Here is a 26,490-nt window from a genome sequence, read left to right as displayed (position 1 = left end):
TGCAACATCCTCACACCCAGAATCCACACTGGATGATGTACAATTCCAAAGGACTAAAAGTAATAATACTCTGTTTATTTATTTAAAATATGGCACATGGCAGACTAGCAGTTTAAAGTACATCTATTGTAACAATGATAAATGCTTATTCAAAAATAATGAAACACTTGGGATATTAAAGTCTTTCTGTGATAACTGAGCTGTCTTTTACCTAAACATGAGACAACAAAGATGAATTGTATGGATAAAATTAGTGAAATAATTACATCCCCAAATACAAAAGGTATGGGTTCTCTATCTCTATCTATAATTGAGCCGTGCCATGAGAAAACCAACATAGTGGGTGTGCGACCAGCATGGATCCAGACCAGCCTGCGCATCCGCGCAGTCTGGTCAGGATCCATGCTGTTCGCTAACAGTTTCTCCAATTCCAATAGGCTTTAAAAGTGAACAGCATGGAGCCTGGCCAGACTGCGCGGATGCGCAGGCTGGTCTGGATCCATGCTGGTCGCAAACCCACTATGTTGGTTTTCTCATGGCACGGCTCAATTTATGCATGCTTCATATCGTCTAAATGGCCTGGAAGATTTTCATAATACTATTGTCAATGTTTTACCTCATCAAAGCCAATATGCAGAATGCAAACTCTAGGTCCAAGGTCAAGGTCATTCTTGCAGATTAAAGGTTAAACAGCTTAAATTTGTGTCAGCTCCTTAGATTAAAGGGAAAGGCAATGTTGTTCACATGTTAAGTCCATCTACTAGAATTTCTTAAATCATTTTATGAAGTGAAAGAATTTTACATACTTTACAAACTGTATTTACTGTAAACTTAGAAACGTTTGCGAACTCTATAGTTCGCGGTTTTATGATGACATACGATTGAGCGGCTACAAAGATTAGTGGAAAGCGCCGGTCGCGAAATAAGCTTAAGCACAAAAAAATGGTCGCAGGTATAAAACACAAGGCTGCACATAAATTGGGCAAATACTAGTAATTTGTCACGTATCCTTAACACTTTTCAATCTACTTAGACTACTTTGTGATCGTGAGTGAAACTCGTGTTCTACAATAAACCGTTTGTTATCACAAATCACTGCATAGTACTACAAGAAAGCAGACCAATATGTCTACACAGATTTTTTTGTGATATCAATTTTGAAATGTTTGCATAATGTCCCATAGACAATGTATTTGTTTGTTTCACATTTTTGCTTAAATTACTTGATCCCTGATAAAAGTACATGTATATTATATAAATATACCGGTACTATAATAAGAATTTCTACACTGTTAAAACATCTCAATAAAACAATCACGTCAAACTTTTCAGGTGCCAAGCATATTTCTTTAAACGGCAAATCATAGCATTGTTGTCATGTACAATGGAAACTACAGACTTCTGCGTTTTCATGGTAGCTGGCTGGTTCACGGCTACAAAATGACACGGATACATATCAACCGCGAAAGTCACTAACTTAAATAGCGCGAAACCATTTCTAGGTTTACAGTACTTTAACATTTCTGTAAAATAATTTCTCTATTTTATCTAGCTATAATGAGAGAAATTACCATGTTTTACATCTCGCACTCAAGAAACATATAAGATTAATCTATTTAAAAGATAATTTGCTAAATAAAGAATTCAGCAGTGTGTAAATGACGTCACAAACACACTAAAATGGCTGCATCCATGATCAGCCATTTTCTTAAATTTTAAACTGCCATATCTTTTTCAATAGTGATCCGATTTTAAAAATTCTTTCAGTGTTATGACAAGCTTGAAGTTGCTTTTCATGTCAAATTAACTTATATTCAGGCATTCCTTGCCCTTTAACCCAAGGAAGGATTTTCATAAAACTAGTATCAGTTTTTGCCCTCATTAAGACAACCTGCAGAATACACAACCCAGGTCACTACATCCAAGGTCAAGGTCACACTTAAAGGTCAAATGTCCTGATCACAACAGTTCACTTTCCCTGTATCAAAGTGATGTCTGGAGGTATTAATCGCCTTTAGTGACAGCTTTAGTTTTCATTGATTTTCAATGTAACATTAATTTTGGTTGCATCAAGGAAATCAAATCCTTACTGATTTATTCCCAGTCTTTTAATCTTTGAAATCTGTAATCCATAAAGAAGCTGCTCTTTAAGAAGCCACTAAAGAAAACTAGTGCTATCCCTAAAGGTGATGAATGTACCCACCTGACTTGCTGACACAGTACATTGCAATTTGACGCACACAAGACTGCATAATTATATGAACTGTACGTATATAGTATAGTAACAAAAAATAATCCAAAAATGTAATCCATAAAGAAGCTGCTCTTTAAGAAGCCACTAAAGAAAACTAGTGCTATCCCTAAAGGTGATGAATGTACCCACCTCACTTGCTGACACAGTACATTGCAATTTGACGCACACAAGACTGCATAATTATATGAACTGTACGTATATAGTATAGTAACAAAAAACAAAGTCCCATAACTCTGCAGAATATTTATCTAAAAGAACGTAACATGCACCATGTACAACTAGGTTTGGTTCTAATCACTTGTGTGAAGTTTCATTAAATTGTGTACAAGGGTTCGGAAGATTAGGCGCCCACAAGATTGCATAATTATGCAGACTGTATGACTGTATTCAATATAGTAACAAAAATCAAAGTCCCATAACTGTGCAGATTTTTTTTTCTGAAGAACCTAATATGCACCATGCACAACTACTGTTGTTACTTATCACTTGTGTGAAGTTTCATTAAATTATGTGCTTGGGTTCAGGAGATTAGGCATGCACAAGATTGCATATGCAGACACTAGGTATATAGTGTAGTAACAAAAATCAAAGTCCCGTAACTCTGCAATTTTTTTTCTGAAAGAACCTAACATGCCCAGTGCACAACTACTGTTGTTACTGATCATTTGTGTGAAGTTTCATTAACCTTTAGCCTGCTGGTGGCAAGTGAGTTTGCCTTTGCCACCAGTGCAGACCAATATCAGCCCGTATGTTCGTGCAGGCTGATCATAGTCTGCAGTGTTCACTATTCGGTCAGTAAATTTTCAGTAAACAACCCTTTGAATAATAAATGGTACTGCCCAAACTGAATGATGGACCAGTCCATTTTAGAAATTTAGCAGGGTAAAGGTTAAATTGTGTCAAGGGGATGAGGAGAGATGGTGCGCACAAGATTGTGTCTAAGGACAGATTGACAGACAACCTGCAACCAGTATACCCCCCTACAACTTCGTTGTTGAGGGGTGGTGTCGGGGGGACAATAATTTAACAAGTGTTAACTTACTACTTTCAGGATAAAAATTTCATTAGGCCAATATTTATTCTTTAGAATTTGTGTTCCCATGACCAGTTCAATTGGTGAGAATTGCCCATACACTGACAAATTTATTAACTGCATCAATCAATATGGCCACAGTTTCATTCAATGCAACAGTCCTTCACAAATTATTTTAACATTCTGACTAAACTCCCAATTACCACAAAACATAATTTTGTATATCACAGGTTTATCATAGACCTATACAACAACCATGATCACAATTCATCATGTATAGTTTGACCCGATATTTCATCTCGTATCTGCAGAATAATTTTCCCAGTATTTTTGTTAGCTTCCATGTATCTGTGAGCATCAGCTGCCTTGTTGAATGGGAATATAGTGTCAATGACAGGCTTCAAAGCAGGCCGGGAACCATCCTTAAACAAGGGCAGACAATCCCTAGTGAAGCCATCCGTCACATTCTTTTTGTACTGAAAAATGAAATTATTTCTCCTCTTAAGGTAGTGGACCTGTACTGACAATTTTTTTAATTGGCAATTTCCGTTTGTTTACCTTTTTTCTATGTGCAATTTAGGCATTCTGCTGTTGTTATGAAAAATGATTTTCTGTTGCGGCCGAAGGATGCCCAAACTGTATACGAAGAAAACATAATCAGGCCGAAACTGCCAATTGTCATTACAGGTCCACTATCTTAAACTAAATTTTCATTTTTTTTGCATTAATACAAAAGACTCTAAAGCAACAGATACATATTAATGATATTTTAGACCCAAATTCATGTTTGAAAATATGAACACTTATTTTCAACATCTGTATAAAGTTAAAACAAGAGGACCATGATGGTCCTGAATCGCTCACCTCTTCCCACATGACCCAGTTTTGAGTATGACGTCGTTTTTTCTATTATTTGACACAGTGACCTAGTTTTTGAGCTCATGTGACCCAGTTTTGAACTTGACCTAGATATTATCAAGATAAAAATTCGGACCAATTTTCATGAAGATCCATTGAAAAATATGGTCTCTAGAGAGGTCACAAGGTTTTTCTATTATTTGACCTATTGACCTAGTTTTTGACCGCACGTGACCCAGTTTCGAAACTGACCTAGATATCATCAAGGTGAACACTCAGATCAATTTTCATGAAGATCCATTGAAAAGTATGGCCTCTAGAGAGGTCAAAAGATTTTAGTAATTTTAGACCTACTGACCTAGTTTTTGACCACAGTTGACCCAGTTTCAAACTTGACCTAGATATCATCAAGATAAACATTCAGACCAACTTTCATACAGATCTCATGAAAAGTATGGCCTTAAAAGAGGTAACTAGGTTTTTTCATTTTTTGACCTACTGACCTAGTTTTTTAAGGCACGTGACCCAGTCTCAAACTTGGCCTGGATATCATCAAGGTGAACATTCTGACCAATTTTCATGAAGATCCATTCAAGGGTATGGCCTCTAGAGAGGTCACAAGGTTTTTCTATTGCAAGACCTACTGACCTAGTTTTTGATCGCAGTTGACCCAGTTTCAAACTTGACCTATATATCATCAAGATAAACATTCAGACCAACTTTCATACAGATCCCATGAAAAATATCGCCTCTAGAGAGGTCACAACGTTTTTTCATTATTTGACCTACTGACCTACTTTTTGACAGCACGTGACCCACTTTCTAACTTGACCTAGATATCATCAAGATGAACATTCTGACCAATTTTTATGGAGATCCATTCATAAGCATGGCCTCTAGAGAGGTCACAAGGTTTTTCTATTTTTAGACCTACTGACCTAGTTTTTGACTGCACATGACCCTGTTTCGAATTTAACCTAGATATCATCAAGATGAACATTCAGACCAACTTTCATACAGATCCCATGAAAAATATGGCCTTTAGAGAGGTCACAAGGTTTTTCTATTATTTGATCTACTGGCCTGGTTTTTGACGGCACGTGACCCACTTTCGAACTTGTCCTAGATATCATCAAGATGAACATTCAGACCAACTTTCATACAGATCCCATGAAAAATATGGCCTCTAGAGAGGTCACAAGGTTTTTCTATTATTTGACCTACTGACCTAGTTTTTGACGGCACATGATCCAGTTTTGAACTTGACAGAGATATCATCAAGGTGAACCTTCTGACCAATTTTCATGAAGATCTCATGAAATATATGGCCTCTAGAGAGGTCACAAGGTTTTTCTATTTTTAGACCTACTGACCTAGTTTTTGACCGCAAGTGACCCAGTTTCAAACTTGACCTAGATATCAAGATGAACATTCTGACCAACTTTCATACAGATCCCATGAAAAATATGGCCTTAAGAGAGGTCACATGGTTTTTCTATTATTTGACCTACTGACCTAGTTTTTTAAGGCACGTAACCCAGTTTCAAACCTGACCTAGATATCATCAAGGTGAACATTCTGACCAATTTTCATGAAGATCCATTCAAGGGTATGGCCTCTAGAGAGGTCACAAGGTTTTTCTATTTCAAGACCTACTGACCTAGTTTTTGATCGCAGTTGACCCAGTTTCAAACTTGACCTATATATCATCAAGATAAACATTCAGACCAACTTTCATAAAGATCCCATGAAAAATATGGCCTCAAAAGAGGTCACGTTTTTTTCATTATTTGACCTACTGACCTACTTTTTGACAGCACGTGACCCACTTTCCAACTTGACCTAGATATCATCAAGATGAACATTCTGACCAATTTTTATGGAGATCCATTTATAAGTATGGCCTCTAGAGAGGTCACAAGGTTTTTCTATTTTTAGACCTACTGACCTAGTTTTTGACCGCACATGACCCTGTTTCGAATTTGACCTAGATATCATCAAGATGAACATTCAGACCAACTTTCATACAGATCCCATGAAAAATATGGCCTTTAGAGAGGTCACAAGGTTTTTCTATTTTTTGATCTACTGACCTAATTTTTGACGGCACGTGACCCACTTTCGAACTTGTCCTAGATATCATCAAGATGAACATTCAGACCAACTTTCATACAGATCCCATGAAAAATATGGCCTCTAGAGAGGTCACAAGGTTTTTCTATTATTTGACCTACTGACCTAGTTTTTGATGGCACATGACCCAGTTTCGAACTTGACCTAGAAATCATCAAGGTGAACCTTCTGACCAATTTTCATGAAGATCTCATGAAATATATGGCCTCTAGAGAGGTCACAAGGTTTTTCTATTTTTAGACCTACTGACCTAGTTTTTGACCGCACGTGACCCAGTTTTGAACTTAACCTAGATATCAAGATGAACATTCAGACCAACTTTCATACAGATCCCATGAAAAATATGGCCTTAAGAGAGGTCACAAGGTTTTTCTATTATTTGACCTATTGACCTAGTTTTTGATGGCACGTGACCCAGTTTCAAACTTGACCTAGATATCATCAAGGTGAACGTTCTGACCAATTTTCGCGAAGATCTTGTGAAATATATGGCCTCTAGAGAGGTCACAAGGTTTTTCTATTTTTAGACCTACTGACCTAGTTTTTGACGGCATGTGACCAAGTTTCGAACTTGACCTAGATATCATCAAGGGTAACATTCTGACCAATACTCATGAAGATCTTGTGAAATATATGGCCTCTAGAGAGGTCACAAGGTTTTTCTATTTTTAGCTCACCTGTCACAAAGTGACAAGGTGAGCTTTTGTGATCGCGCGGTGGTGTCCCGTCGTCCGTCCGTCCGTGCGTGCGTGCGTCCGTAAACTTTTGCTTGTGACCACTCTAGAGGTCACATATTTCATGGGATCTTTATGAAAGTTGGTCAGAATGTTCATCTTGATGATATCTAGGTCAAGTTCGAAACTGGGTCACGTGCCATCAAAAACTAGGTCAGTAGGTCTAAAAATAGAAAAACCTTGTGACCTCTCTAGAGGCCATATATTTCACAAGATCTTCATGAAAATTGGTCAGAATGTTTACCTTGATGATATCTAAATCAGGTTCAAAAGTGGGTCACGTGCCATCAAAAACTAGGTCAGATGGTCTAAAAATAGAAAAACCTTGTGACCTCTCTAGAGGCCATATATTTCACAAGATCTTCATGAAAATTGGTCAGAACGTTTACCTTGATGATATCTAGGTCAAGTTCGAAACTGGGTCACGTGCTATCAAAAACTAGGTCAGTAGGTCAAATAATAGAAAAACCTTGTGACCTCTCTAAAGGCCATATTTTTCATGGGATCTGTATGAAAGTTGGTCTGAATGTTTATCTTGATGATATCTAGGTCAAGTTCAAAACTGGGTCACGTGCGGTCAAAAACTAGGTCAGTAGGTCTAAAAATAGAAAAACCTTGTGACCTCTCTAGAGGCCATATATTTCATCAGATCTTCATGAAAATTGGTCAGAATGTTCACCTTGATGATATCTAGATCAAATTCGAAAGTGGGTCACATGCCTTCAAAAACTAGGTCAGTAGGTCAAATAATAGAAAAACCTTGTGACCTCTCTAGAGGCCATATTTTTCACGGGATCTGTATGAAAGTTGGTCTGAATGTTCATCTTGATAATATGTAGATCAAGTTCGAAACTGGGTCACGTGCGGTCAAAAACTAGGTCAGTAGGTCTAAAATTAGAAAAACCTTGTGACCTCTCTAGAGGCCATATATTTCATGAGATCTTCATGAAAATTGGTCAGAATGTTCACCTTGATGATATCTAGGTCAAGTTTGAAAGTGGGTCACGTGCCATCAAAAACTAGGTCAGTAGGTCAAATAATAGAAAAACCTTGTGACCTCTCTAGAGGCCATATTTTTCATGAGATCTTCATGAAAATTAGTGAAAATGTTCGCCTTGATGATATCTAGGTAAAGTTAAAAACAGGGTCACGTACCTTCAAAAACTAGGTCAATAGGTCAAATAATAGAAAAACCTTGTGACCTCTCTAGAGACCATATTTTTCAATGGATCTTCATGAAAATTGGTCAGAATTTTTATCTTGATAATATCTAGGTCAAGTTCAAAACTGGGTCACATGAGCTCAAAAACTAGGTCACTATGTCAAATAATAGAAAAAATGACGTCATACTCAAAACTGGGTCATGTGGGAAGAGGTGAGCGATTCAGGACCATCATGGTCCTCTTGTTAGACCTACTGACCTAGTTTTTGATGGCACATGACCCAGTTTCGAACTTGACTTAGATATCATCAAGATGAACATTCTGACTAATTTTCATAAAGATCCCACAAAAAATGTGACCTCTAGAGTGGTCACAAGCAAAAGTTTACGCACGCACGCACGGACGGACGACGGACGCTGCGTGATCACAAAAGCTCACCTTGTCACTATGTGACAGGTGAGCTGAAAATAAATTCTAATATGCTTGTCTCTACTAAAACACGCTTACGCTAGAATGATGTCACGTTAGCTTTTGTTGCGACCAAGAAAGCGCGCTTCTATATTTTATCTACTGTTTTAGATTAAGGGCATGTTAGAATCAAAATAATTTATAGAAAAATAGTGTTTTAACACTATTTATACACACGGGCGGTAATAACGTCGTACAAATAATTTCACTCCTGCAATTATTACGCCCAACATATAACCACCCATCGTGCATAAATAGTGTTAAAGCACTCTTTTGCTATAAATTATTTCTTAAATTAACATGTTTGTGTAGGCCTATATAAACATATTAAAATACAGTCGAACTTCGATGGCTCGAACTCGAGGGTCCCGTGGAAATTAGTTTGAGTTTTCCGTTGTTCGAGCCATCCAAATGGCAGCCATTTTGAATTTGGGAATTCGAGGGCATGATGTGTTACAAACCTTACATCGTAATATATTTTCATATTGTACCTAAATGTGTGCATGATACGATGATGAACAAGAGGGCCATGATGGCCCTATATCGCTCACCTGTTATCATTGCACTTGAGGACAAAAAGGTCCTCAGTAAAAATATTTAAGTCCAAAGGACAGGAACAACAAAGGGAAGAAATTTAACCAAAAAGAAAAAACAATTCTTACAAGGTACAAATATGTCAAAATGCACCTAAAAATTGGAGGTACCATCCATGTTGTACCACAGAAAAGTGGTCTCGGTTTTTCCCTACGGCCAATAATAAAAAAGTTACTAAAAATAAGCTATTTATAGTAACGTAAAAGGGAAGTAATTAAAAGAAAATATTGTAAGTGAACAAAAGAAGGCTCTGCCAAATAAATCTGTTGACATAAATGAAATTTCAAATCAGTATCTTCATTAGTTACAGAGATACACCCATTTTAATTTGAAATAAAGGGAGGTAATTTGACATAAAATCAGTCCATAGTTATCTACCCTGATTGTCTCAGTCCAACTAATGACAATAATGAAATTTCAAATAAGTTCTATAAGTACTTACTGATATAAATCCATTTTGATTACAATCAGGGGAGGTAATCAGATATAAAATAACTCTGGAACCTACGATTGGATCTGATTTGTCATGGAATCTAAGATTTATTGTTGTTGAAGACATTTTGGAAGTTTGTATCAAATAAAACCACAAATGAAGTCTCTATATGGCTGCAAAAGCCAAAATAGCCAATTTTGGACCTTTAAGGGGCCATAACTCTGGAACCCATGATGGAATTTGGCCAGTTCAAGAAAGGAACCAAGACCTTGTGGTGATACAAGTTGTGTGCAAGTTTGGTTAAAATCAAATCATAAATGAAGCTGCTATTATGCAGACAAGGTCAAAATAGCTAATTTTGGCCCTTTCAGGGGCCATAACTCTGGAACCCATTAAGGGATCTAGCCGGTTCAAGAAAGGAACTGAGATCTTATGGTGACACAAGTTTTGTGCAAGTTTGATTAAATTCAAATCATAAATGAAGCTGCTATTGTGCAGACAAGGTCAAAATAGCTAATTTTGGCCCTTTCAGGGGCCATAACTCTAAAACCCATAAAGGAATCTCGCCAGTTCAAGAAAAGAACCAAGATCTTGTGGTGATACAAGTTGTGTGCAAGTTTGGTTAAAATAAAATCATAAATGAAGCTGCTATTGTGCAGACAAGGTCAAAATAGCTAATTCTGGCCGGTTAAAGGGGAAGCTTGGCGAATGTCAGGCAAAGGTGTGAACAACTTTGTAAACACAAGCCATTCCGGCGACAAATTGTCTGTTCGACTGAATAGGTGTAATTATCACTGTAATTGAGCCGAGGAGACCACCAAATGAGTTCGAGAGTTCGAATTTTCGAAGTTCGAGCGATCCGAGGTAGAACTATATAAAATAAAGAAGGAATAAATTCGGGACCGGGAGAAGAGTTCGAGCGATCCCGGGTGTTCGAAAGATCCGAGTTGGAGCCATTGAAGTTCAACTGTATATAAAACATATAAAGATATTAAAACAGTACACATCTTATAAATGTATAGCTTGGTATAGTATAAATGCATTCTACATTTAAACTACTAAACAGAAGGAACTTTTTTTTAACAAATGACTGTAATACATGTCATTTAACTGTGAATGTAAATAGCACTACAAACAGTTTTAGTTCATATAGTTAGTCTAATTCATTCCATAGATTTTCTACAGTCACTTTAAAGTTAACTACAAATAAACTATTCCAGTGAAAGATGTGCAGTGGATAGTGGATATCTTTAACTCTCGCAAATATGATATAGCAAGGCACAGTGTATGCCCTATCCCAGAAGTTGCAGGTCTGAATACCAGTGACAGCAAAAACTGTTTAAACTAGAAATTAATACATGAAAACACAAACACTTACTTGTAATTTTCTAGCCCTTAAAGTAGTTCCAGTAATTCTGATACGTTTTCTCAACATCTGACTAAACACATCTCCACTGATAGTTCCTCCTCCTGTAAGCATGAACAAGTTTTGTGTTTGTTTTTATGAGTTTATTGTGTTTTTTTTCCTTCAATAATATATACTAGTAGACAGTAGCAGGTATTTCTGATATCCTTGAAAGTAACTGACAACTTCTCCACACGCATACAAGGTGAAGGATGAATGGCCTTGGAAAAGTTGGGACACTTACTGAAGTCTCAATAAACTGACCAAATACTGACAAAACTCAACATGGTTTAATCATGAAGATTATATAATTACAGTCTCATAAGACTGTTTCTGCGACCTAATATATGTCACATTAGCAAAGGAAAATTAGTTCTTTTTTTGAAGAAATAAAATTTCATTTTAAGCCATCATAAAAGAATGAATCTGAAAATTCAAATGTAAACTAACACATACTTTGTTGACAACCGTTAGTCATTTCTAAATATCGTTGTCAACAGAAGTCGTTTATGTCAAAAGATCAAAGATCGTAAGAACTACTATGCTAACCTGAGACTTAACCCCAAACAATGCCTGCAATCACAGAATTATTGTCTTCAGTTAATCATCATAGAAAACATATATCTTCTCTAGAATTAGAAGATTTACCTCCAGAGTGAAAGTCTAATCTACTTAACTGACTGGATTTAACAATGGAGCAAAAATGTACTACATTTCATTACAGGTATGTATAAAAAAGATTTACACATTTGGTTTAATAGATGGGTATGTCTTTATCACCTAATATTTCATAAAATAATTTTTAGCTCGACTTTTCGAAGAAAAAGTTGAGTTATTGCACTCGCCCTGGTGTCGGGGTCACCGTTGGTTAAAGTTTTTGATAAAGTCAAATAGCTCTGTTACTATCAAAGCTATTGACTTGAAACTTAAAATAATTATTTACTATCAAAGTCTACACCTGGAGAAACAATCCCCATAACTCTGATATGAATTTTGACAGAGTTATGCCCCTTTTTAACTTAGAATTTTTGATTAAGGTTTTTGATAAAGTCAGATATCTCTGTTACTATCAAAGCTTTTGATTTGAAACTTAAAATACTTATCTACCACCAGAGTCTACACCAGGAGAAACAATCAAAATAACTGTTTTGAATTTTGACAGAATTATGCCCCTTTTTAACTTTTTTGTTAAAATTTTTGATAAAGTCAGATATCTCTGTTACTATTAAAGCTTTTGACTTGAAATTCAAAATAGTTATTTACTATCAAAGTCTACACCAGGAGACACAACGCCCATAACTCTGGTTTGAATTTTGACAGAGTTATGTCCCTTTTTAACTTGGATTTTTTTTACTGGCAAAGCTCTAATTCAGAGTCAAGCACTGAGAAAAGTCGAGCGCTCTGTCTTACGGACAGCTCTTGTTTAACTAATTGAATATAGCTTCAATTAAAAATACCTATAGACAGATTGTTTAATGTCCTAACACAACACCCTAGTTGGTGTATTATAGGCAGCTGAGTATCTAATTTTGCATGCTGTGACTTTGAACTGCGAAACAACATTGGCAATCTTCCTATATCCGTGCAAGCTGATCATGGTCTGCACTGTTCACTATTCAGTCAGTAAATTTTCAGTGAACACCCCTTTAACTAACTAGAGTTGTCACAGGAGTGACGAATTATAACCACACAATATGGCCTTGTCACAGAACTAATCCAATGTCAAAGCTGAACTTGCTTCACCTTTGACCTATTGACCTCAAAATCAATAGAGGTCATCAGCTAGTCATGATCAACCTCCCTATGAAGTTTCATGATCCTCGGCCCAAGTGTTCTCAAGTTATTATCCGTAAACGGTTTAAATGACCTTTGGAACTCAAAATCAATACAGGTCATCTGCCTGACATGACCAACCTCCCGATTAAGTTTCCTGATCCTAGTCCCAAACGTTCTGAAGTTATTGTCCGAAAACTGTTTAAATGTTGCAGGTCACTGTGACCTTGACCTGTGACCTGCTGACCTCAAAATCATTAGGGGTCATCTGCTGGTCATAACCAACCTCCCTATCAATTTTCATGATTCTAGGCCCAAGCGTTCTCAAGTTACCATAAGGAAACCATTCAACTGTTCCGAGTCACTGTGACCTTGACCTCTGACCTCAAAGTAGAACTTGACCTGTATTTCATGATGTTACAACTGTGTACCAAAATTTATGATCCTAGGCCCAAATGTTCTCAAGTTATCATCCGGAAACCATTTAAATGTTCCAAGTCACTGTGACCTTGACCTTTGACCTACTGACCTCAAAGTAAAACTTGACCTGTATTTTATGATGTTACACCTGTGTACCAAAATTTATGATCCTAGACCCAAGCATTCTCAAGTTATCATTCGGAAACCATTTAACTGTTCAGAGTCACTGTGACCTTGACCTTTGACCTACAGACCTCAAAGTCAAACTTGACCTGCATTTTATGATGTTACACCTGTGTACCAAAAATTATTTAAATCAGTCAAGCCTTTCATGAGTTATCATCCGGAAACCATGAAAACCAACGGACCGACCGACCAACCGCCAAGCTTACTCCTATATACCCCCCAAACTTCGTTTTGTGGGGGTATAATAAGTAACTGAAGAATGGACCAGTCCATTTTAGAAATTTAGCAGGTTAAGGGTTAAATCATTTCACAGTATTCACAGCACCTGAATTATGCATACATACCTAGTAAGCCATAGAGGACCCATCTTCCCTCTGTACGGACTGATTTCATATTCTGTTCATAATATGAGGCACCGATACAGTCCAGTATCAGATCTACACCTCTTCCTGGGAGAAAAATGATAATTTATGCAAAAAAAAAAACATGGAGAAAAGCAGCACATCTGGTTATTTTGTAAATTTACATTCTCTCTATTTGTTCCATTGAAAATTCTGACGTTCATTTTGCATGGATTAAAGAAAGGCATCAAAGTTACGATAATACTGCTATGTCATAACATGCTGCCATTTTGGCGATACCCATATGCAGTATAGGAGAGTGTTCTTTCCGGTGACCAGAATGGCCTGGAAGCAGGTTCTAATGTTAAATACCGGAACAGTAAAATATGTGCAATTCATAAAATACAACTTGTTAACAAATGGTAAGGAAATATCATATAAATATAAGAAATGATTTTTTTTTAGTGTTCCTGTGAAATGAACAAAAGAATTATAACTGGGAAATAAAACCATGAATTGCTAGCCCAATGCATGGATTTGCTGATCATACTCTTTTATTCATTTCGCAAAAACTCTGAAAAATAAAGTTCATTTCTTAAGTAAAGCAATTAAAAGCTAACTTTGCATGTATACATTTGATTCTTTTAAAAGTATTTTAGTTATATAATGGTGCCCAATTAACCTATCCAACGTTCCTGATTTCTGCACAAGTGCTAAAATATTTTCTTATGACTTGTGAAACACTAAGTAATTAACAACTTCCACACATCAATAAGTGGTAGATGACTAACCTCCAACTTATTGTTATATGTCAAATAGTCAGGAGAGCATTTGCTTCACCCTCTCTGAACAAACCAAAAAACAAAACTGCAATTCATTTCTTATATGAACTTCTTCATTTAATATTCAAATATTTCACCTTGTGTGAATTCCAACACCTTTTCACTCCAGTCTCCTTCCTTGTAATTGAAGCCAGCTACAGCACCAAGTTCCTTGGCCATCTGAAGCTTGGACTCTGAACCTGCTGTCACAATAGGTTTACACCCCGCCAGTACACACAGCTGAACTGCAGCTGTTCCTACCCCACTTCCACCAGCATGGATTAATACTGTGTCCCCTTTCTCAAGCTCACCTTTATATGAAATAAATCAGAAACTGATTTTAATAGTAATAATGTTCAAACACCTTGTGTAAATTAAGTCTTACTCTCTGAGCTGTATAACCAGTTAAAACCTTTGATGTATGTTCAGTTTAAATCTGTGATGTATGTTCAGTTTATGTTCAGTTTAAATCTGTGATGTATGTTCAGTTAAAATCTGAAATATGTGATGTACATTCAGTCTAAATCTGTAATGAATGTTCAGTTTAAATCTGTAGTGTATGTTCAGTTTAAATCTGTGATGTATATTCAGTTTAAATCTGTAGTGTATGTTCAATTTAAACCTGTAGTGTATGTTCAATTTAAATCTGTAGTGTATGTTCAGTTTAAATCTGTAGTGTATGTTCAGTTTAAATCTGTGATGTATATTCTGTTTAAATCTGTAGTGTATGTTCAGTTTCAATCTGTAATGTATGTTCAGTTTAAATCTGTGATGTACATACAGTTTAAATATATGTGTTCAGTTTAAATCTGAAATGTATGTTCAGTTTAAATCTGTAATGTATGTTCAGTTTAAATCAGTTCAAATCTGTGTTTCATGTTCAATTTAATTTCTCGACGGGCTAGATTTTTAAGCTACAAACAAAAACACATAAAAAGATACCTGCAATATGCAAGAGTTGATATGCTGTAAGCCAGACTTCCGGAATACCAGCCGCTGTAGAAAACTTCATTGTATTGGGAACCATTAACAACATGTCTTCCGGTAAAGCAACAAACTCAGCATATCCTCCACCTAAAACAAGTCATGCAAACTTGTATCAAATCATTTAAATTTTCAGCACAGCAGATTTTACACAGTATTTGTTCACCTATAGGCTTACCTTAGCCAGAATTTGAATATTATACAAAATTTTCTGTTTATTTTATACGGAAAATGTTGAACTTTGCTGGATAATTTACCTAAGTAAAGAGTTGCATATCGTACAAAATTTCTGCTTATTATATAGGGAAAATATTGAACTTTGCTGGATTATTTACCTATTCAGCAAAGAATTGCATATTGTACAAAATTTTCTGTTTATTTTATATGGAAAATGTTAAACTTTGCTATATAAAAATTACCTTAGCCAAGAGTTGCATATCATACAAAATTTTCTGTTTATTTTATATGGAAAATGTTAAACTTTGCTAGATAAAAATTACCTTAGCCAAGAGTTGCATATCATACAAAATTTTCTTTTTATTTCATAGGGAAAATGTTGAACTTTGCTGGATAATTTACCTTAGCCAAGAGTTGCATATTTTACAAAATTTTCTGTTCAATTTATGGGGGAAAGTTGAACTTTGATGGATACTTCCCCTTAACCAGGAGTTGTGTATCATACAAAATTTTCTATCTTTTTTTGCAGTTGAATGTTGAACATTGCTGAATACATTGTACTAGTATGGAATAACTGTAAAACAATTCTGAACAAGTGGCTGAGTATTGCAGTGGCAATACAGAAGTCCCCTACCGGTGGAAAACTTTGTGAGTATTCATCCCTTGTGGTTGTTGGCAACAGATACTGTTTGAGTAATTTCAGGATCAAGATTTATGGACAGACAGGTGAAAGGATGAAAAGACAGATGGACGGAGGGCATTCCTATAGTCCCCTATGGTGTTCCATCGGTTGGGGACTAAAAATGCTTTAAGGCATATAGGAGCTAAGAGACAAAAAAATCTTGTTACTTAATTTCAATATTGACCTTGACCTACAAGCATAGATCAAGTACGCGACACATCTTCTCATCATGGGGAGCATTTGAGCCGTGCCATGAGAAAACCAACATAGTGGGTGTGCGACCAGCATGGATCCAGACCAGCCTGCGCATCCGCGCAGTCTGGTCAGGCTCCATGCTGTTCGCTAACAGTTTCTCCAATTCCAATAGGCTTTAAAAGCGAACAGCATGGAGCCTGACCAGACTGCGCGGATGCGCAGGCTGGTCTGGATCCATGCTGGTCGCAAACCCACTATGTTGATTTTCTCATGGCACGGCTCATTTGTATGCAGTACTAAGATAATCCATCAATGCATATAAAAGTTATGGAGCGAAAACAATATAACGCGACCTTCAATAGTGACCTTGACCTTTAACTAACATGGGAAACATCCCTGTGTAGTGATAAAAAAATCCTTCAATGCAATTAAAAGTTATGGAGCAGAAAGCTTTATACTCAATTTTCAATGGTAACTTTGACCTCTGATTGATAGGCAACACATCTGGTTATGGGGAACATGTGTGTGAGTGTATATAAAAATGCTTCAAGGCATCTAGAAGCTTAGGAACAAAAACTATTTTTACTTTAATTTCAATAGTGACCTTGACCTTTGACCACCAATCATCAATCATGTATGCAACATGTTGTCTGGTCACAAGGAACATTTGCTTGTATGGAGTGGAAACAAATTTTTACTTGACCTTAAACAGTGACCTTGATCTTTAACCAACAAGCATAGATCATGTGTTGACACATTGTCTCATCATGGGGAACATTTGTGTGTAGGGATAAGATAACCATCAATGCATATAAAAATTATGGAGTGCAATCAAGTTTTACTTGACCTTCCATAGTATTCTTGACATATGATCTACAAGTGTAAATCATGTACATGCATAATCTATATATTTTCTCTATTCAGGCACTAAATTTTATGAACCAAGCTTGAATGCTTTTTTAGTAATTGCAGGATCCAGATTTGCAGATGGATGGACAGACAACATTCCTATAGTCCCCGCTAGTGTTCCACCAGTTGGCAACAAATAAAATACATTCATCTCAAATTATGTGGATTATCTTGACATTAACAGAGAACTCATTTGAATGTCCTTGTCTACATGTTCGACATTGCCGAGGCAAACTATAAGTATTCATGCAGTTAATCCATGCAATATCTGAATGTGAAACCTGTATAAAATACAACACAATTTTGAAAATGTTGGATAAAGATACAATGTAGAAACTGTTTAGTGGCCAAGTGGCTAAGGTTGCTGACTTTAAATGATTTGCCCCTCATCGATGTGGGTTTGAGCCTTACTCAGGGTGTTGGATTCTTCATGAGATAACGCCATCCAGTTGGCTCATGGAATGTTGGTGGTTCTACACAGGTGCCTGCTTGTGATGAAATAATGCATGGAGGCGCACCTGGGGTCTTCCTCCACTATCAAAGCTGGAAAGTCGCATTATGACCTATAATTGTGTCAGTGCAACGTCAAACCCAACAAATAAATAAAATAAATAAAATAGTGGTAAATTTCGTGGGGATATGAATTTGTTGATTTCAACTTTTGAACATAAAATTAATGGGAGTTTTACTTATTCGTTGGGATTAAATTTCGTTGATTGACTCAACCATGAAATCCATGGAAATTAGTCCCCCACGAATATTAATGATTTCACAGTATAAAACTTAAATGTACATCACCTGTTAATAAAGCCATAACTTTATCACCAACTTTCCAGGACCCAGTACAGTCTGAGCCTATTTTCTCTATAGTGCCAGCAGCTTCCAACCCAAGTATCTCACTTTCCCCAGGTGGCGGTGGGTAAAAACCCTTCCTCTGTAAAGATATAGAAGGTCGGGTAGGCTTTAAAGGTGCATGTCTGGCAACACAACACTGTCAAATTTTATATAGACATATATTTCCTCTGATATAAAGCTGGGATCAGTTTCAAAACTGAAGTATCTGATTGGCTGATTCTGCCACACACTTGATGCTGACCAATGGCAAGGTTGCATTTTTTAAGGCTTATCTCAAAAACAATATATGTTTTATGTATAACCTTGGAGTCTGGTATTAAGAAACTTCAATATAATATAATAATGTAATGAAACAAGTGATTTCATACTGGTCATGTTATTTGTCCTAAGGCAGTCGGACGTTCCCACAGATGGACCTTTATTGGGTATTTCTTTTGTTAAAAAGTACCCAATATGCGACAAAAAGTACCCAATAAACACTACAGAATGAATAGAATTTACCGTTATCTATTGTTCTCTGTACCCAACAAATGTTCATTCGTGGGCTCGTATTGGCCTACAGTCTTCTGATCTTGGGTCAATAAAAACACCCTTAGCCTTGGGCTAATAGGATTTTTTTTTCCCAAGAGCAAATAACAAGGTCGATATCACTTGATTAATGAGAATTTAACTACTCAACTTAAAAAGTTAATAAAAACATTGCCTAAAAAACAAAGATATCAATATAATTTTAGCAAAAAAACAAGCCGTTTTTTAATATTTTGTATGTGTTCATCCAACACCTGTTAGCTTTTGTAAAGTCCTGATTAAGGTCTTAGTAGACCGAAACTGGTAGATCAAATAACAAATAGTCTATTAACCACCCTGGGGCAGTGTTTGTTGTGTTCAGTTCTCTCCTCCCTTGTTTTCTCATCAGCTATTCTAGTCTGTCAAAAAATGGCATCATTGTAAAAATCAACATGAATGACTTTTCCTTATTGGCACTCTCTTGTCACCAATAAAAATGCTTGAATTTCATATTAGCTCTGTTTTCTCATACTGACCTAGATTTTTCTCTTACTTTCCCTGATTTTTTCACATTGACTCAGCTGTGCTTTGTATTAACTCTACCTGTTTCCAGTGATGGTAGCTGTTGATTTAATAACTTGTGTATTAACATTTAGCCTGCTGTCAGCAAGTTATTTTGCCTTTGCAACTATGCAGGCCAAGATCACCCTGCACATCCATGCAGACTGATAATGGTCTGCAATGTTCACTATTCGGTCAGTAAATTTTCAATGATCATCTGCTCAAATAATAAATGGTACTGCCCAAATTGAATGACCAGTCCATTTTAGAAATATAGCAAGGTAAAGGTTAATATGGTAATGCTTGGTAATACATTTGTAATTACCTGTATTGTATCTGCACGATTAACAGCTGTAGCAAACACTTTTACTAAAACTTCTCTCTCCCTCAGCGCTGGAATATTTGTTGTTTGTACAGACAGGTTCTCTGCACCACCTTTCTCATAATGTACATATTTCATCTGAAATAAAGAAAATTTCTTTCAACTTTATACCCTATAGAAATTAGTTTTGAAAAAAAAATGTTAAGCATAGCTTAACAAGAGCTGTCACTAATGGTGACAAATGACCCCGCAGCACCTTGACCTTTGACCTGGTGAGCTTGAACTTTGACCTGGTGACCCCAAAGTCAATAGGGGTCGTGTACTCAATAAGTATTATCAGCATGTGAAGTTTGAAGTACCTGGGTGCAGTGGTTCGCGAGTCAAGTGCCTTCATGCAAAAAGTTAACATTGGTCCCTGTGACCTTGACATTTGACCTGGTGACCCCAAAGTCAGTAAGGATCGTGTACTCAATAAGTACTATCAGCATGTGAAGTTTGAAGGTCCTGGGTGCAGTGGTTCGCGAGTAAAGTGCCTTCATGCAAAAAGTTAACATTGGCCCCTGTGATCTTGACCTTTGACCTGGTGATTCCAAAGTCAGTAGGAGTCGTGTACTCAATAAGTACTATCAGCAGGTGGTCTGAGGGTTCTGGGTGCAGTGGTTTGCGAGTAAAGTGCCTTCATGGAAAAGGTTAACGTTGGCCTCTTTGACCTTGACCTTTGACCTGGTGACCCCAAAGTCAGTAGGGGTCGTGTACTCAATAAGTACTATCAGCATGTTAAGTTTGATGGTCCTGGGTGCAGTGGTTCGCAAGTAAAGTGCCTTCATGCAAAAAGTTAACATTGGCCCCTGTGACCTTGACCTTTGACCTGGTGACCCCAAAGTCAGTAGGGGTACTCAATAAGTACTATCAGCATGTGAAGTTTGAAGGTCCTAGGTGCAGTGGTTTGCAAGTAAGCGCCAGCAAGTAACTGAGGCAAACCGACATTGCCTCGTTAAAATTTGACGGAGCATAAAAAAATAGGAGTAAAAGCAGCTGTCACACTCATGAAAATTTGTAAAAATATATCAAAAAAAGTATTTACACATTAGAATATATCAGAATACATTGCTCATGAATCAATTGAGCAAGGTGAACAGAAATCTAGCAGCCTATGAAGCCTGGCAGGCCTAGTTCCCAGGGACTGCAGTATGCCTTTGCCTCCCTTTCCACAATGTTGGCTGAGAATGACACAGAGCCACCCATTTATGCATGTAATTAAAATTTTTCCAGGATGCCCAGACACACTAAATGAGGGGTATTGCCTCTACAGTACTCAAATTAGACCAAAAAATGCACCAACAATGGCACCATTTAAAATCGTATTTCAATTTTTTTCCAGGAAGAAAGCCCAAATGACCCTCAAAATATGTGTGAAATCCCCTCCACACTTAAATTTAGACAAAACAATGCATCGGAGGTACAATTCATACCTGTAAGTTCAAAAACTTACATAGGTGAGGCCTCCGACTCTCAAAATGAGGTCCTAAGATCCTAAAATTAGGACCAATATGCATCATAGTCACCATTTATGCTGAATTTCAAAATTTAGAGTGCAGAAAAAATTCCAGATTCCACTCCACACTTTAAAATTAGACAACCAAGTACCATGGTCATGTTTCAATACTGATTAACCTGCCCCTAAATTGAGGTGGTACTTCTAAAATACCTAACATTAGGACCGAAAATGCACCATAGGCCATCATTTCAATATCTGTTCAAAATTTCAAAAAATTGAGCCCCATGACCGCCCCAAAAATGAGGTTCTCCCATTCAGTACTCAAATTAAAAGCAACATAGTACTAACATATACCCCAGGCCCCACCCTAGTACCAACCCAACCCCGCAAAAAAACAACAACAAAACCACAGGGATCATGTCAATTGCTATATTTCCAAAACGTTTTATAAGTGGGAACCCTGACTCACCATCTCCCCCACCCATCAGGAAGAGCAACTCCTTCCCGTACCTACGTCATACTGTTTATAAAGTAACTAAACATTGAACTACTATAACTCTGAATAAAAGCATTGCTGTAATTCATTTATGATTGTTTTTCTTGTTACCAATAATATATTTTATTTCTAAATATGAAAGTGTGAAAAAGTGACTGTGACAAAAGGGCTAAAAACATTTTAACTGTGGATTACACATCTGAGAGTGCTCAAACGCACCAGAGTTCGGGGGAAATTTAGCGGGCTCGACGATAGCTGCACTAGTTTTGGTCACGGTAAAATCTGTGTTGCTACGGATGCAAGTATTGTGCCTTCATGCAAATTAACGTTGTGACAAAAACTAAACAAACTTACGAACAGATGAGCAGTGAAAACTATATGCTTTCCATCGGGCATAAAAAACTTTTTGGAAGTCCAGTGTTTTGAACATAGTCATGTTTTTGAAAAAATAATATCAAAGAATTTTAAGTGTATTTTTTATCAAGTAAAATAATGTGATTGGTAAAATTTGAACTTCTTTCAATCCAAACTACAATGTTGAACAATATGAAAGCTTAGACAGATGGCAGCATAGGCTTCCCTAAATGTGAACTTACAGAAATTAATTAAGAAATAATATATTTCATCCAGTGATTTGTCGTTGAATAAATCATTGTTTGGAGTTCAGATTCGAAGGAATTATATCACGAGGGCGCAGCCCGGTAGATATAATAATACGCATCTTAATGGCAAACAATGATTTTTTCAAGAGCAAATCACTAAATGAGATAATTATATTATTTCTATTCTAACCCGTTACCAAGGATTTTTAAGTCAACCTTGACGACATTCATTAAAAATTTGCCCGTTTTCAATCGGTTTCTTTTCCAGCGCGCCGCTATGCCGTTTGACGCCATGACGTAATAATTGTGACGTCAGAACAGTGATTTGTTGTATAATAATTCACTGCTTTCTGCCTTCTTTGTTTAATAGAAAAATGAATCGGATCGTGTTAGAATATAAATTTTGTAAGTATCTGAATCATAACTTATGACAACTAAGTATCCCCCACTTAATAAATGGCAATGATGCGCCTTTAAATTGGTACCTATAGCTTTACGTGTATGAGTGAGTAGCTTGTAATGCTAATACAGGCTTAGGAGTGCTAATGACAAGAACATGTACCTGAATATCTTAATCATTTAAAAACATAAAATATTCAGGCTAATGGCATTTTTAATATGACAACACAATGTAGATTAATGTAATAAAAATGATCCTACAGATCTATGCCATAACTATAACCAGTTATTATGCATGCTTCCAATTACTGTGCACATTTACAGTAATATTTGCATGGCCTACAGGATTCTGTCCTGTACAAATATTTTACTTATAATTTCTAGTGAGGTATATAATAATATATTACATAGTATTAACATATTGATAACCAGGCCTTATACATTAGGTTATCTAACAGGAACTGTCCGCAAAACAGCACACTCAACTTTTCTCAGTGCTTGACTCTGAATTAGAGCTTTAACTTTAACCTAAAAGTTTTAAGTTAAAATGGGGGATAACGCTGTTAAAATTCAAATCAGAGATATGAGGACTGTTTCTTCTGGTGTAGCCTCTGACAGTAAATAACTATTTTAAGCTTTGAAAGTAACAGAGACATTGGACCGTACATAAAACTTAAACAAAAACATTCTAAGTTAAAAAGGGACATAACTCTGTCAAAATTCAAATCAGAGTTATGGGGATTGCATCTTCCGATGTAGACTTTGATAGTAAATACATGCAGCTATTTTAAGTTTCAAGTCAAAAGCTTTGATAAAAACAGAGATATTTGACTTTATCAAAAACTTTAAACAAAAATTTCTAAGTTAAAAAGGGCATAACTCTGTCAAAGGTCAAAATCAGAGTTACGGGGATTATTTCTCCTGGTGTAGACTTTGATAGTACTTAACTGTTTTAAGGTTCAAGTCAAAAGCTTTGATAGTAACAGAGATATTTGACTTTATAAATAACTTTAACAAAAAACTTTTTAAAAAAACTTATGACAGTGATGGCAACGCGGGGGCGAGTGCAATAGCTCTACCTTTTCTTCGAAAAGTCGAGCTAAAAATCTAGTTCCTGGACTGGGTCTGGAAGCTGGGTTTCAGGACCATGCAGTGCCACTGTCTTCTTATCAAGCAGAATGAAATACTAGAAAATTTTAAGCTGTACTTTTGTTTTTATTCCAGTCCAAATAATAGGACGTTTCGGGAGAGCGTGATAACTTTTGACTGTCGCTGTCTTGTCAAGTCCAAACTTATTCTGCATATTTCTGTTAGGAAATCCCCAATGAAATCCGTTATGAAAGTTTTCTGGTACATGTACAAAGTATTTATAATTATTACATCTCTGATAATGAATTTATGTAGACATTAAAGCATAAACTTGCCTCGCTGACATTTTATGACACTGTTTTATGAATGTATATTTTGCAATTCTACAATTAATTGTCATCTGTAACAGGTGTCAGGGTAGATATCTTCTCGCACCTGTCACATCATATTTTTGAAGATTTAAGTCTCTTACTTAAAGTTATGAATTATATTCAACCCATGTGGTGTTTCTACATGAAAATTAATGTTTAATTTATTAAAGCAAGTAAGACTGACCAGTAAATTCTGACTTTTTTGGATCTTTTAATGTCTTCGTTTTCCTAACAGTAAAATGCAGGTAAGGCTTAGAGGGATGACAACTATAAAATATCAGATCATAAAATAAGTCATCCTGATAAGCCTAATGAGTATTTTATTCGAGAATGCGATTAAAATCTTCCTTTGCATTCAACCCCTGTCCTATATGTGATACTTTTTTTTTCTACATACGTACTGTACATTTTTTGTCTTGTATATCCGACTAGCTTAAGATCTTCAGCGCTCTCGGTTTATATACTTGATTTGGACGGGAGCGCTGAAGTGTACTCCGTAGGGAAATCATACCAATAATCGTGCCAGAAATCAGACACGCTCACGTTTGTACATTTTAAAAGAAATCGGCAGCAGCACTTTCTGATCAGTTAATATATAGTAAAATCTACCTTTGTGCCAAATTTTACGCATTAAAACCCATAATTGACGGCAGAACTACCTGACAATTTCGAACTGGTCTGAAACGTTTACTCTACGCCGCCATCTTGCCTGGTCCAAAACTCTAAAGCCGCAACTATGAAAAAACAAAATATAAAAAAGCGGCATTTAGAGTTTTGGGAGCCAGGACTAATATCCGACGTGTCATCTGTCCGAAAACCAGGTTGGGGAAGGTATTAAATTTAGCAAATTTAGCTATTTATAGCTAATATAGCTACATATGGCTAAAAAGTGAACAAAAGAACTGCACGTTTCCATTAATTGCTCTTAAACTGTAAATAGGTGCATATTAGTTACTTGCATATTAACTGAAGTTGGCATTTGTAACATTTTAGAGAAATAAAATAAAATATTTACCGATGCGTTTTTTTCAGAAATAATTTCAATTTATCCTTGCAACACACAAAGTAAATTATCTGATAAGTACACAAAACAAACATTATTTTCTCACAATTTTGCTAATTTTCAGCTCTTCTTTCTTAAGCACTCTTAACACATCTATGAAAATATGTTCAGAAAGTTGTGATTTGTGAAAGATCTGTGATATCACACAACATGTTTTAATGCTGGCATGTATAATGTGTAACCAATCCAAGGGAGGTGAAAAGAATTGAATGAAGATTTAAACTTGCACATTTTTCATGGAAATTCCATGCAATAATACAGTTACACATGATTTCCTCCTACCAGCTTAATGTCATATATAAACACTGCATGGTCATCACATTGTTGTTAGGCTAAGACAAGTTGTTTTTGTGTTCAGTGTTTGTGTCAACAATAACTAACTGACATTAATTGTAATTAAACAAAATTGTGCATACTTGTAGCATAAGCTAAACGATCAAAATTTTATGTAATATCAAAATACTTTGAAATAGATCTAGTAATGGGCAGAAAACTACCATTCAGGGGATGTTAAACTTTCATTCAATTTACATTGGCCTTAAAGTCACCCTAGGTGTTTATACAGGCTATTGTGGTTACTGGCACAACTGGGCTTAATTTTCCAATTAAACAAAGCAATTAACAATAACTGCAACGGTAAATATTGTACTTGATTGATCAATTCTATGTAGAAAATTGTGTGGAATAGATGGACACAGTGATAGGATGCTCGTGCTAAAAATATGAGCAAGGGTGAGAAAAATATACATTTCTTTTGTTCACTTTTTAGCCAGATGTAGCTATATTAGCTATAAATAGCTAAATTTGCTAAATTTAATACCTTCCCCAACCTGAAAACAAGACATACATTGAGTTTTTCGTTGCAAAACCTACCTCAGAAGCCATGGCATGTAAATTCCTTATGACCAGAAAGGACACAGGTAATATGTACTTTAGCAATTGCAAGCTCATTCAAAATTCTCTACGGGGGCACAATTTAGAACATTTTAATCTAAAAGCACATTCCGACGTTTCCGTGTCATGTGGGTCATTATCTAGGACGGCGAATCTAATTACCGTACGATACGTGCAGATACCGCATCGCTCTTTTGTTTTGATGTTTTCTTTTAATTCAACTTGAAAAGCGCACATGCGCAGCTTGGTAACATACACAGGTTATATATT

General features: G+C 36.2%; 1 protein-coding gene across 1 annotated transcript; it reads right to left on the bottom strand.

Annotated features, from left to right (window-relative positions):
• Positions 1-60: 60 nt before the first annotated feature.
• Positions 61-26,372, bottom strand: LOC123551604 (quinone oxidoreductase PIG3-like). The gene is made up of 8 exons (XM_053541090.1): positions 26,200-26,372; positions 19,812-19,946; positions 18,362-18,497; positions 15,559-15,690; positions 14,715-14,927; positions 13,799-13,903; positions 11,049-11,140; positions 61-3,763 (listed from the first exon to the last, which is right to left on the bottom strand). The coding sequence occupies exons 1-8, from the start codon at positions 26,275-26,277 to the stop codon at positions 3,548-3,550; spliced, it is 1,107 nt and encodes a 368-aa protein (XP_053397065.1). The 5' UTR covers positions 26,278-26,372; the 3' UTR covers positions 61-3,547.
• Between the last annotated feature and the right edge of the window lie 118 nt (positions 26,373-26,490).

The sequence above is a fragment of the Mercenaria mercenaria genome, chromosome 4, assembly GCF_021730395.1.
Source record: "Mercenaria mercenaria strain notata chromosome 4, MADL_Memer_1, whole genome shotgun sequence".
Classification (NCBI taxonomy): domain Eukaryota; kingdom Metazoa; phylum Mollusca; class Bivalvia; order Venerida; family Veneridae; genus Mercenaria; species Mercenaria mercenaria.
This window is presented reverse-complemented; position numbering and strand designations above follow the sequence as displayed.

What these genes read in the sequence shown, in the direction of transcription:
- LOC123551604 (XM_053541090.1), bottom strand. Translation starts at nt 26,277, where the DNA reads ATGAGCTTGCAATTGCTAAAGTACATATTACCTGTGTCCTTTCTGGTC. An exon ending in TACATGCCATGGCTTCTGAG is followed by an intron (nt 19,947 to 26,199) that starts GTAGGTTTTGCA and finishes TCTTTATTTCAG; the next exon opens with ATGAAATATGTACATTATGA. An exon ending in AGTTATGGCTTTATTAACAG is followed by an intron (nt 15,691 to 18,361) that starts GTGATGTACATT and finishes GACTTGTTTTAG; the next exon opens with GTGGAGGATATGCTGAGTTT.